This window comes from Sinocyclocheilus grahami, unplaced genomic scaffold (genome assembly GCF_001515645.1).
Source record: "Sinocyclocheilus grahami isolate Dianchi unplaced genomic scaffold, SAMN03320097.WGS_v1.1 scaffold34.1, whole genome shotgun sequence".
Taxonomy (NCBI): Eukaryota; Metazoa; Chordata; class Actinopteri; order Cypriniformes; family Cyprinidae; genus Sinocyclocheilus; species Sinocyclocheilus grahami.
Genome location: NW_015505213.1, coordinates 1,111,949 through 1,123,014, shown reverse-complemented (window position 1 = coordinate 1,123,014; position 11,066 = coordinate 1,111,949). Strand labels below are relative to the sequence as shown.

At 40.7% G+C, this 11,066-nt stretch overlaps 1 protein-coding gene across 2 annotated transcripts; it reads right to left on the bottom strand.

Annotated features, from left to right (window-relative positions):
• Window positions 1–1,336: 1,336 nt before the first annotated feature.
• Window positions 1,337–9,189, bottom strand: nfil3-5 (nuclear factor, interleukin 3 regulated, member 5). Of its 2 annotated transcripts, none has more exons than XM_016266832.1 (2): window positions 8,678–9,189; window positions 1,337–5,429 (listed from the first exon to the last, which is right to left on the bottom strand). In XM_016266832.1, exon 2 carries the CDS (start codon window positions 4,886–4,888, stop codon window positions 3,209–3,211), a length of 1,680 nt encoding a protein of 559 aa, XP_016122318.1. In that variant the 5' UTR covers window positions 4,889–5,429; window positions 8,678–9,189; the 3' UTR covers window positions 1,337–3,208. The 2 variants fall into 2 exon arrangements, with proteins under 2 accessions (XP_016122318.1, XP_016122319.1); XM_016266833.1 differs by having other exon boundaries at window positions 8,849–9,189.
• Window positions 9,190–11,066: the final 1,877 nt, after the last annotated feature.

The window sequence follows — 11,066 nt, the reverse complement described above, 5'->3', positions numbered from 1 at the left end:
TTATTAATGAGATCACAATGCAGCTTTCTGCTTACTCCTCTTTAAGCTCTCTGCAGGCTGGATGACGTATCTGCACCTCCACCCTCTCTCCTCCCCAACCCTCACTCTCTGAATTCCCCTTTTCTCATCCCTCTCCTCCCCTTCACACTGACCTACTTTTCCACTGACCTGCTTTCGTAAGGTTCCGCATACTCCGAACAAATAAAAAAAAACGAGAGAAATGGGGGGAAAAAAGACCAGCGAAGAGAACAAAGCACTGCAGCTCTTGCTAAAAGTCACCTTGCTTTTGTTCTTGAGTTGGCTCTTTCTACCGTAGCAACCAGTAGTGCGGCACAGTTCTGTGCTTGTTTTCACGTGATGTCATCAAAAACAAGCACACAAAAATATTAGACACCTTTTAATGAATGTACTCATAACAGATGATTCGGCTGTTCGGTTGTAGTTGAATTATTGTAGAACGGGTAGTACTTTTAGATGAAGGTTGTACAGCAGGTTGTGTAAGTGCCATGCATATTACCTAATGCCGGACAGGGCAAGTGATATAACAAACTGGCAGTCTACCAGGAGCAATAAATTGATAGATAAATGACAGGTAATCATTAACACTTGAAAATGAGTGTGTCAGAAAAGATCTAGTGGAGAATTAGCAAGAAAGTCAAGATGTAATTTCTTGGGACCAGGGTTTTGAAAAGAATGGATTATGACCTGCACTTCAAGCGATTCTTTTTATAATGTCAGTTGATATCAGAACAGTTACATAACTTGTTTTCTGCTCTGGTCTTTTTTCTTCTTCTTTGAATTAGTGCCTGTACTTTCAGTACAGTGTTTTCACGACCAGTGAACAGAGTGACCGGCTACATCATGTTCCTTTCCAATTATCTCACGTTCCTTTAAATTTGGTATAATTTGCAGCTGACTTTTTTATGACGTTGGTAATTAAATCAATCAATGCATATTTGGAGGAGAGAAAATGAAAGCATTTTTATGTGTACTTCTATTCGTTCACAGCCTGCCGGGTGTGTGTGCGTGTCTTTGGGATGTGACACAAGTGCTGTGACTTGGCCAGTGTTACATCATATTGGATGACTCTTGCGCCCTGCAGGAGTACAAAGTGTCCCTATGCATTTACAGAGCTCTCATTTCAATTAGTTTATGGTGCTAGGACGGGAGAGGAAAAGTCAGAAGCTGGAACCATAAAGTTTGTTTGCATTTCCATTGGTCTGGTTTTAAATCTTGTGCAAGTGCAGGCTGGTATTGTTTATCGTAACACTTTCTTATGGGGCATTAAGGCTTGTGTGGGCATAGCTGAGAGGTATAAACAACATTAGGCAACTTCAATTCAACATACAACATGTTTTATTATTCTTGCCACTCCTTTAGTGTCATTCTGAGCACCTCGACAGGTACGTCCACCTCTTTTAACAAACAACATCTTTTTTTTTCTTTTTCTTTTTCTTAAAACTTCAGTAAATACCACACAATACACCAGGGTACAGAGGTGAAATAGATTAAAAGGACATGAAAATACATACATACTGTATCACATTGAGGTGAACAGACAACAGACACTAGAAATAGTAACCCGAAAAGAATAATAGCATTGGAATATAAAATAAAATACAATATTAATAATAATTATTATTATTATAGAATGCCAAAATAAACTTGATACAAACTTAAAATACTCAAAAGAGAGAATTTGTCTGTACACTTTTTACATAATGGCCAGTGCCAGGCACCTGTTTGGGAACAATAAACACAGATTGTATAAAATCTGATGAAAAAAATTCAGTGCAGAAGCAGCTGTGATAAATTCTACAAAGACAACTAGTGGGACTGGATTTGCGTCTAGGTAACACTTAGTCGCGTGCTGCAGCATTTTACTGTGTGTTAACTTTTATATGCAACAGTTAATGGGTATGATGATGTAATGGGCTACATACACCAAAGGAGAAACACTCCAGTTCTGCGTAACCTCAACTGTTTCTTCTCATGAGGTAGCATGTGAGGCGTCTCTGAAACCTGACCACAGAGGACACGACCATCTTGAGATAGCAATGATATATCTTACACTTTGTACAGTCCGCAAATTAATTTGGCCTCGGGAGAGACCGCCTTGACGTTTCTGAAAGAGTTTTTGATCTAATTTGGCTAAATGTCAGGTAGACTTTTTCAAAAAAAGGATTGGTCACAGTGACCTTTGGAGAGGGTCGATCCATCAGGCTCCTTTACAGTGATACAATAAATCAATACAATACAATAAGTAAATTGATGTACAAAAGGTGATTTTTCACTGGTTAACCTTGACCTATGAATGACCGAAACACTATGAAGAGAACATTCTCTTGAATGGTGTGATACAGGGACATAAATACGATGATTTAAAAAATATAATGGAAGCATCAGATATGAACATTAGGAAAGGACTATACAGGAATTCAAACAGTAAGAAGTAGACAGTGTTCGTAGTCTTTCTCACACATTTCTACTCTTTAAGATTGACATGTCTTTTTTTTTCATAAAATATATTGAAATATGATATGTTTAGTCATGTCACAGTATTATAATAATCCAAGTGCTTCAATAATGCTAAAGTCCAAAGGCAGAGGAGAGCGACAGGTTGAGTTTTTTCCTCCTGAAATCAGTAGAGAAAAGGACTTGTGCCTTTAACTCCATCAACTTGTGGCGAAAACTACTTGGGTTCAGAGACTACCCATCAATTTAGCAACGAAACATGGTGGAGATATGTAAATATTCAAAGGTGAAGTCAAAGGTTGCTATACAGAGTTTTGTAGGTTTTTTTCGAAAGAGGAAAAAGATCATTTGAAAGAGCTTGATTTCCTCTTCGTAACTTCTTTGAGTTACAGTTAAGTGCTTATGAAAGAGAGTGATAGAACAGAGCTGCATTAAAAGGTCACAGAATCGCTCTTGATAAGAAAACAGACCAAGAACACGAGTTACTTTCTTGTTGTTGTTGTTACGTATAAGCAATAGACTTTCATGCAATTAATTGGTACCATTTTCATTTTTCTTTCTATGGATGGTAAAGGTGACATTTATCAAGTCCTGCCTTAACTCTATTAAAGGATGCAATGTGCCAGTTTCAGTCACATTTCTTGTTTCTGCTACCTCGTCCTCCTGAGCTCCTCTTCCCGCTTTCCTTCCATTCCTCTTCCTTCTCTCTGGAAGGAAACTGTTGTGTGCAAAGTTAATCTGTCGTCTCACTCTCCCCTTCCTTGCTTCCAGAGCTGCTGCCTTGCTGCTGGTTAACCTGCGCTAGCGCCAGGTATGGGTGCTGAGGCAGAGCGGAATCGGGCGACATAGCAGCTGTTGTAGCCAGGACGTCTTGGGAGCCACTGTTAGATAGTGCTCTATACTTGAGCCTTAGCTTGTGTGGCAGAGCAGTGCCTTTCATTTCACCTTGGTTGTCTCCGTACTGGTAAGCATCACTGGCGACCATGGTGGGTGAGGATGCTGACTGGTGGATGACATGATATCCACCAGTATCAGAGGAAGAGGATGAGGGAGATTCATCGTCAGTGGAGGCTTCCTTATCTGAGCTGCGTGGGTCTCCGTCGCTAGAGGAGGTGTCCTTGCCTGAGGAGGAGTGCTCTTGGTAGAAGCCATCTGCTTTTGGACAACCTTCATACGTTAGCACTGGTGGGTCCTCGTTCAGAGTGCCGAGGTAGGGATTGGACCGCTGGTATATGTGGGCTTTTCCAGCCTCGTTGAGCAAATCTGGGGCAAAAGAATTTCGAGTGCCCTCTTGAACCTGACTTCTGCATTGTCCTTGAATGCTCAGGTCTTGCTGCTGTATGACAAACCGCCTGCTCTCCCTGGCATCTGCCTTGAATTCATAGCTTGGTGAATCCAAAGACCTCCTGGCCAGCTGCTGTGCCACCTCTGAAAGAGTCTCCAAACCATCAGGTCTTATTGGTAGATTGCACCCTGTTTGAGTAAAATGAGTGATTTTCCCATTCTGTTGTGTTTGGGAAGCCACCTGCTGATCCATGTCCTCAACCCTTTGGCTCTCAACAGGGTAGGAGCTGCTTCTGGAACGAAAGAGAATGACGCTTCTTTGGGGTGTGGCAGAAGGAGGGGCTGGGTTGTTGACACCTTCTTGGTGTTCCATTTCTTGCGCTTGGTGATTCTCCAGTCGTCCAAGACTTTGATGGCCATTGAACATGCCATTAAGAACACTTGCCTCAAGCCTGTTAATGTCCATTCCAGAGCTCTCGTGTTTGATGTCAAAGTTTATAGGTTCAGGACTGTCCTGTGAAGATCCATCAGACATGTCAGACAGTGATCCATGGGGGGAGTACTTGAGTAACGTTGTGTGGCGTTCACTCCTGGTCGGCTGCTCAGCCTCTGAGGAATCAGAGTTCATCATGACTTGAGAAGCACTGGAGTATCCACTGCTTGAGTAATATGGATTTCCGGAAGTTGCTCCGGTACCATTAGCTTCATTAGTCGCTGCCTCGATAGCATTGCTGATCTGCTGTGTCTTCTCCATGTAAGAGGCAGAGCTTATGAGTCCAAATCTTAGTTTCAATTGCAAGAGTTCTGTCTTCAGCCGCACATTCTCCTCATTCAGTGCCATTACCCTGTTCTCCAACACCATATCATTGAGCCGGCGCTTCTCCCTTGACCTTTTGGCAGCCTCGTTATTCTTGCGACGCTTTTCCCAGTAGGATGCATCTTTCTTTTCATCTGAGATGAACTCCCGCTTTCGCCGACAGGTCGTGTTGGGTTTTGGTTTTATTAGTCGGCCTTGACGAGGAGGGCTGGTGATTTGAGGTGATGGTAAACTCTCACTGTAGTTTGAGAAGGTTTCTAACGTTTCCAAACTGGAATCATTGTTTTGGGTAGGAAGATTTAGGCTTTCCATTGTGATCCTATTAAGGCCAGTTTGTATAACTGGCACTCAGTGGACATTGAAAATTAATGGTGTAATACTGAAGAGTGTTTGTTTCTGATTCACACTTCAAAAACACGCTTAATTGTCAGTATGCACAATGATGTACGAGGTTCTGTTTTTCCTCCAGAGGAACCGTACGTATTTCTGATTGATGCCTTTTTCCTCCTACTCTAACCAGTCTTTCAAACCTTTCAAGTGTCCAGACTGGTCAAAAAGATAAGAAAAAGATGAAAGGCAACAAAAACAACCGTCATTGGATAGGTGTGTTACAAGTTTAGTTTAGTAAGGATAGTCTTCTTTTTTGTTTAGCTTGCTTTTAGTTCTTTCTTAATTTAGACAGTTTAATTTGTTGACTTGGTAAAGCTTCTTGTTCTTGATGGGTGAGGTGGCAGTGTAGGCTGGGATTGCTTTTGAAGAATAAACTTTCTTTTTCCAAGCACCCCGAAAGAAGTTGATCATTCATCAGATCCGTCTCAGCTCAATGTTTTATCCCAGTCTTTGATGAACAGATCTGTAAAGACAATGAAACAGGATGTGTTTACTTAAAATGTGCCTACAAGAATGAATAAAACAAATGTGTCATAGAGGTAACAAGAAGTAACAGAGCAGGATAAAGTTATTATAAATGGTGTATTATTTCCAAAGTTTTCTACTTTATTGCACTGGTGACATTGCCGTTTTTTTACTCTGTTGTAGGTTTTTGTATGACGTTAAGAAGTAGGCTACTTTCAGCCCCTTAAATTAGAACGAGCATTTAACTTTAATTTTAGGGTTTTGTGAAGACCTTTCCCTTACAATTTGCATTCAAAAGTTACAACTTTGATGATGAATACCATGGATGAATGTCAAATGATGCAATAGCAAAATGTATTCTCTCTATTAATTCGGAAACATCCCAGTGTTCCATTTCCAATCTTGGCAGCACCTGAAATGTTCTGCTTCTCCTCTGTCCTACGAAATGTAGGTCAGTAGAGTAGCGTAGCACAGCAAGTGGGAGATCACGCCGTGCTACAGAAAGACGCTTATTGTGTAAGATACTCCACTGTCACATAATCAGAGACACCTGACTGACTGCCAGGACTGCAGGCAAAGGAAGCACCACAGAAGATAACTAAAGGTGTGGAATATCCGGAATAACCCTCATTCTCTTCTTAGCATTTATTTGTGATCCAAACATCATTTATTGACAATGTAACTAAGAACATTTGGTTTACTAAAAATAAGGAGTACGTATTGTACACAACTAACTTTTTAACTGACTTCTTATTGTGCTTTTTTATTATTAGGACATGGTCCTTTATTTGTTAGCTCATCCGATTTTTGCAGCTTATCGTGAGAATCTGAATTCATGTTACATAACCACACACAGCTATTGCACCATCGCTAAAACACAACCTCAACACCAGGCATTCTCATAGTTCAACACTAAAAAAGAGGAAGAGGAACAAAAATGTGCAGCACAAACAGCCCATTGTTCTCAAAAGCAAACATTGAACTTTGCAGACGCCTGTTTTGTTTAAGCCCGATTGAATTTTCCCTTATCTTCAACTACACGAGTGAGTATTACTTTGTATTTCTACATTTGTACGAAACTTTGTCCATTGTGGTTAGGCTTAACACACTGTGGGCACAGAGCATCCTGAAAACATGGAAGCACAAAGTATTTGGTCCATGCATGACCATTTTTCCGTAGGAACGCAAACGAGAGCAAGGGGGAGGGCGAAACCGGCTGCTCCGTAAACACGGTGCGTGCGCGCACTGGATCCAACGCTGTGCTGTAAAATAGGTCAGTGGGGCGGCAACGGTGTGTGCGTGCGCGGGTGTGTGTCTGTGATAGAATGCGTCTGAGCAAGTGGGGAGGAATTATAGTGCCTACCAAAAATAGTGTGCTTGGGTGAGGGAGGAGTTAAGGATTCCAATTGGGGAACGAGACAGGAATTTACCAGCACTGCAGAGGTACAAAAAAAGAGCGAACTTACGTCAGCATCAGAATATTAGATTAAACTGGGCTATGAATCACTCCAGTGATGCACTGATACGCATCAAATGCACTAGCATTTTCCTGAAACGCAATGAGAACGGGAGGAAGATTTCAAAATTAGGGATTCTGCTCTTACACCACAAGGATTGTCCGATGTGGTCCAGCTTTTGTAATATCACTCATCATTAGCTATAAAACAGAGAATGAGGTACTGCGCAATTCAGACTGCAGGTTGTGGCTCGATGCCAGATTGTCATAACAGTCAAGGATCATTTTAGGACATGCTGAGCTAAATTCAGACACCTAAGTTACTATAAATATAGTGCCTGTAAACCTTTACTTAATGGTAGATTAGTGATTTAGGATAAGAATGATTTTCAAAAAATGAGGAGGAAGACATAACCGTCCACATGCACATTTGTGTTATTGGTTCCCCCAGCTTGTTTACTTTTCCTCTTCCAAGAATAAGTGTCCACAATTCAGAAAAAAGAGCTTGAGGTCCAGTCAAACGCAGTTATGCACCGTTCCACATGGATAGTGTTTACAACTGGAAGACTCCCTGCATGTGTTCTCCCAGTCACATGTAGGGAAAACTGTTACACCTCCAGTCTTCCTTCCAACCTAACGGCCAAGTAGGCCAGTAAGACTGTGAGATAGTATGTTGGCTAGACTCTTAATTACAGGGGTTAATGCTGAAATCACAATAGCTGTCCATGAAAATGGAGCTCACACCAATTTGTCAGAGACTAGGATGCTCTTCAGATTATAATGACCACTTGTGTGCATGTCATTTGGGTTTTTGTTTTCTGAAACAAAAACGTTATTATTTGGTTTTCAGACTGATGCTTAGTATTTTGCGAGAAGTTTGGGAGCAATGTGAGGCAGTTTCAGATTCCTGGCATTGCTGAACGGGGAGTGGTGGAATTGTTAAGGGGCAAAGTGTACTTGGTTAGCTTTTTATGAGTCGAGCATGCAATGGCTATTGCATCACAATTAGTTATGATAAATTATTAAACATTTGCACATTAGTCTGCTAGTCTTGCTTGTGACTAAACCTGCCTCTCTCTTTCCCAACCAAAAGTTTTACGTCGCTTCACATTGCACAATAATCTACGATACACGCACTGGCATTACAAGAATTGAATGAATTCACTGTCATTATTATTAGGCCACTGTGACGTGATTACAGCACATTCGCGCATCTGAGGAAGGTCTGTCTCTGTTCGCCACTGAACATCGTGCAACCAAACAACCCCTCGCGTGGCATCCGAACGCATTTTCCTATCGGGATATCCTATTTTACAACTAAACGCGTTTTAAGAAACGCGGACTTGCAACTAACTTATTGAAATGCAAGGGAATGGTGCCACCGCAATGCACAGACATTAACTGACCCCACAGCCACACTTGCGTTTGGATTTCGTAATGATCACCACCTCCCCCACGCCACGACCGTCTCGCCTTGACATTGAATGTTAATCTGTATGCAATGCACAATGCGAGATAATCTGTTGCTACCTTACACTCCACGATATGCCCAAATAAACAATCAAGAAAAGAAAATCATTGAAAACCAAAGAATTTGTCAGTCAGCGAAGCATTTGAGAGGCATGCCGACCCTGAGTCCGTTTCCATGTGAACAATGACATGCCCTGACCACGTTGCAAGGTACGAGCCTAGCCTACAACTGCTTAGCCTGCTACAAGCTCTGTAAAACACAATACATACAGCACGCATTATGAAATATTTTATGATAACCCGACTGCAGCTGAACTCACCGAAGTGAAATAGCACATTCCTTTCGTTAAACGGAAGAATCCTCTTTTATTCTTCAATAGATCGCTCCTCTGCGTCTCTATATGCGGTTTCTCGTCCCGATTCTGCTCGTGCTTCCTTTTAAAACTTCAGTCTGGGCTGCAAATGTCTCGCGTGGGTCGTGATCCACTCACCGGCTTTGTGTCGATTAATGTGACTCACTGAATGTGCTGCTATTCGCCGTCTATCTCTCCCACCCTCTTCGTCCTTGTGTTATGTCGGAGGCTTTGCTCCAGTTTTCCTCTCTTACACACACGTACACACACTTGCTCCTCTCGTCGTCCTCGAATGTGTGTTAGTAGGTCAGCGGTTGCATAACACGGAGCTTTGGATGCCTAGTCACAGTTCTGTTCATCATGACGATACACAAGCCTCCACTCCTGCCCAAATGACCGAAGAGGGAAAGCTCTTCTCCCGTTCACCGTAAAGACACTCACCCTATACACCGACCACATACACGGCAACAGCTTCAACACGCCTCTGTATGCTCCGCTTCTCTGGAAGAAGGAGGTTACGAGACTGCTAAACTGTTGCGTAAATATTCACAATTACTAGATACTTCGGCTCAAAGAAACGTCTCAGTTGATTACAATCTATCTCTCCGTCTGTTATGAAAAGTTTAAGTAAGCTCCATGTCTTTAAATATTTCTGTTCTATCTTTTAGATATTATATCAGTAAAATAATGTATTTAAGTGCTATCCATCTCAAACGTAATATTGTGCTTTAAAAAAAAGAAGTTACAGGGTTGGTGGTTTTATTAATGATAATAATAATAATAAATTATTAGCAAAGTAAAATTCTGATCTTGAGGATAAGTATTCTAGTAGTGCAATTAGTATTTTAGTGCAATAAGAATATTATAGCACTGTTATTATTTACACGGGGTACAAATTAGCAGTTGCTTTACTGTAAGTACAATGTAACAATATGCACATTTTAAGTACATAGTAAAGATATTTAATATAGCATAACATTGAATTATATACTGAAATATTAGTGATGAGTCTAAAATAAACACTAATATAATTCAGCTGCCTATTATTTAGTTGATATAGTTTCGCATAGTGATTTTCAGTTGCCCAACAAAAGCACTTTCAAGAAGAATGTATGACTTGTACTTTCAAAACATGACGCAGGCCAAGGTTACAGTTTTGACAGGTTTTAGGTTCTTGTATGCACTGCAGCGTTTACTCATATTTAGGTTGTGTGTACGTGTCTGTGTATGTCATTATAAATCGGTAGGTTCTTCCTGTTTTACTCTAAGTTCCTTGACCTGAATAATGTTACAGGTGACAGTACAGTTCCCAGAAACTGCTAATTATACATAAACAAACATGTAACGTCTTCTCCAAGAACAACTATAGGGTTTTCCAACCGGTTGCTCAGTTTGAATCCTTGCAAACCTGATTCAGAAATCACTTTAAACGCATCTTTGTAAATGCACTTGACTCGGGTCCTTTTGTGGGAATGTTTGTTCAAAGAAAATACATTTACATTTAAATGGAAGTAGGTCATACAATTATTTTCCTCACGAATTTGCATGTGAACCTCAGTGAACTTTAAAGGAATGATTCACCCAAAAATGAAAATTTGCTTAAAATGTAATCCCCCTCAGGCCGTCCAAGATGTAGATGAGTTTGTTTCTTCATGAGAACAGAGAAATTTAGCAGCATATCACTTGCTCATCAATGGATCCTCTGCATTGAATGGGTGCCGTCAGAATGAGAGTCCAAACAGCAGATAAAAACTCCACAAGTAATCCACACCACTCCAGTCCATCAATAAACATCTTGTAAAGTGAAAAGCAGCGTGTTTGTGAGGGAAAAAAACATCATTAAGACTTTTTTTTAACTTAAAATCATTGTTCCTGGATAAAATATGAGTAATTTATCCATAATATTGCTTTCTCCAGTCATCTCGTCTGAATCAGGCGAGAAATATGCACAGAACAAGCACTGTTTACAAGCAAAAACAGTCCAAAACTGTTCAAGTATGTCGGTAGGTTTTGATGCGAGAGGACATAAGAGAATGGACTTTTTCAAGCTTTAAGGTTACAAAATGTCTTGAAAGATTAAACAAACTCATGAAAAAACATTGAAGATTGAATAAAGAAAGTCTTCTAAATTTTGTATGGCCTGAGGGTGAAATTGTCCATTTTTGGTGAACTTTACCTTTAAGAACCTTTTGACACAGTACGTGTATTTTTACCAGTGGCAAAAATAATCTTAAACCAGCTGCAACAATCTTTATAACATGTGCCCACTCAAACCAGGCTAGAATATGGAATCCTAGTGAAGTGCTAGGATCAAGAGGGTCACGGTTAGAGACATGTCAGTTTTAGGCCTCCACCG

Coding starts and splice junctions, on each gene's coding strand:
- nfil3-5 (XM_016266832.1), bottom strand. CDS start 4,888: ATGGAAAGCCTAAATCTTCCTACCCAAAACAATGATTCCAGTTTGGAA.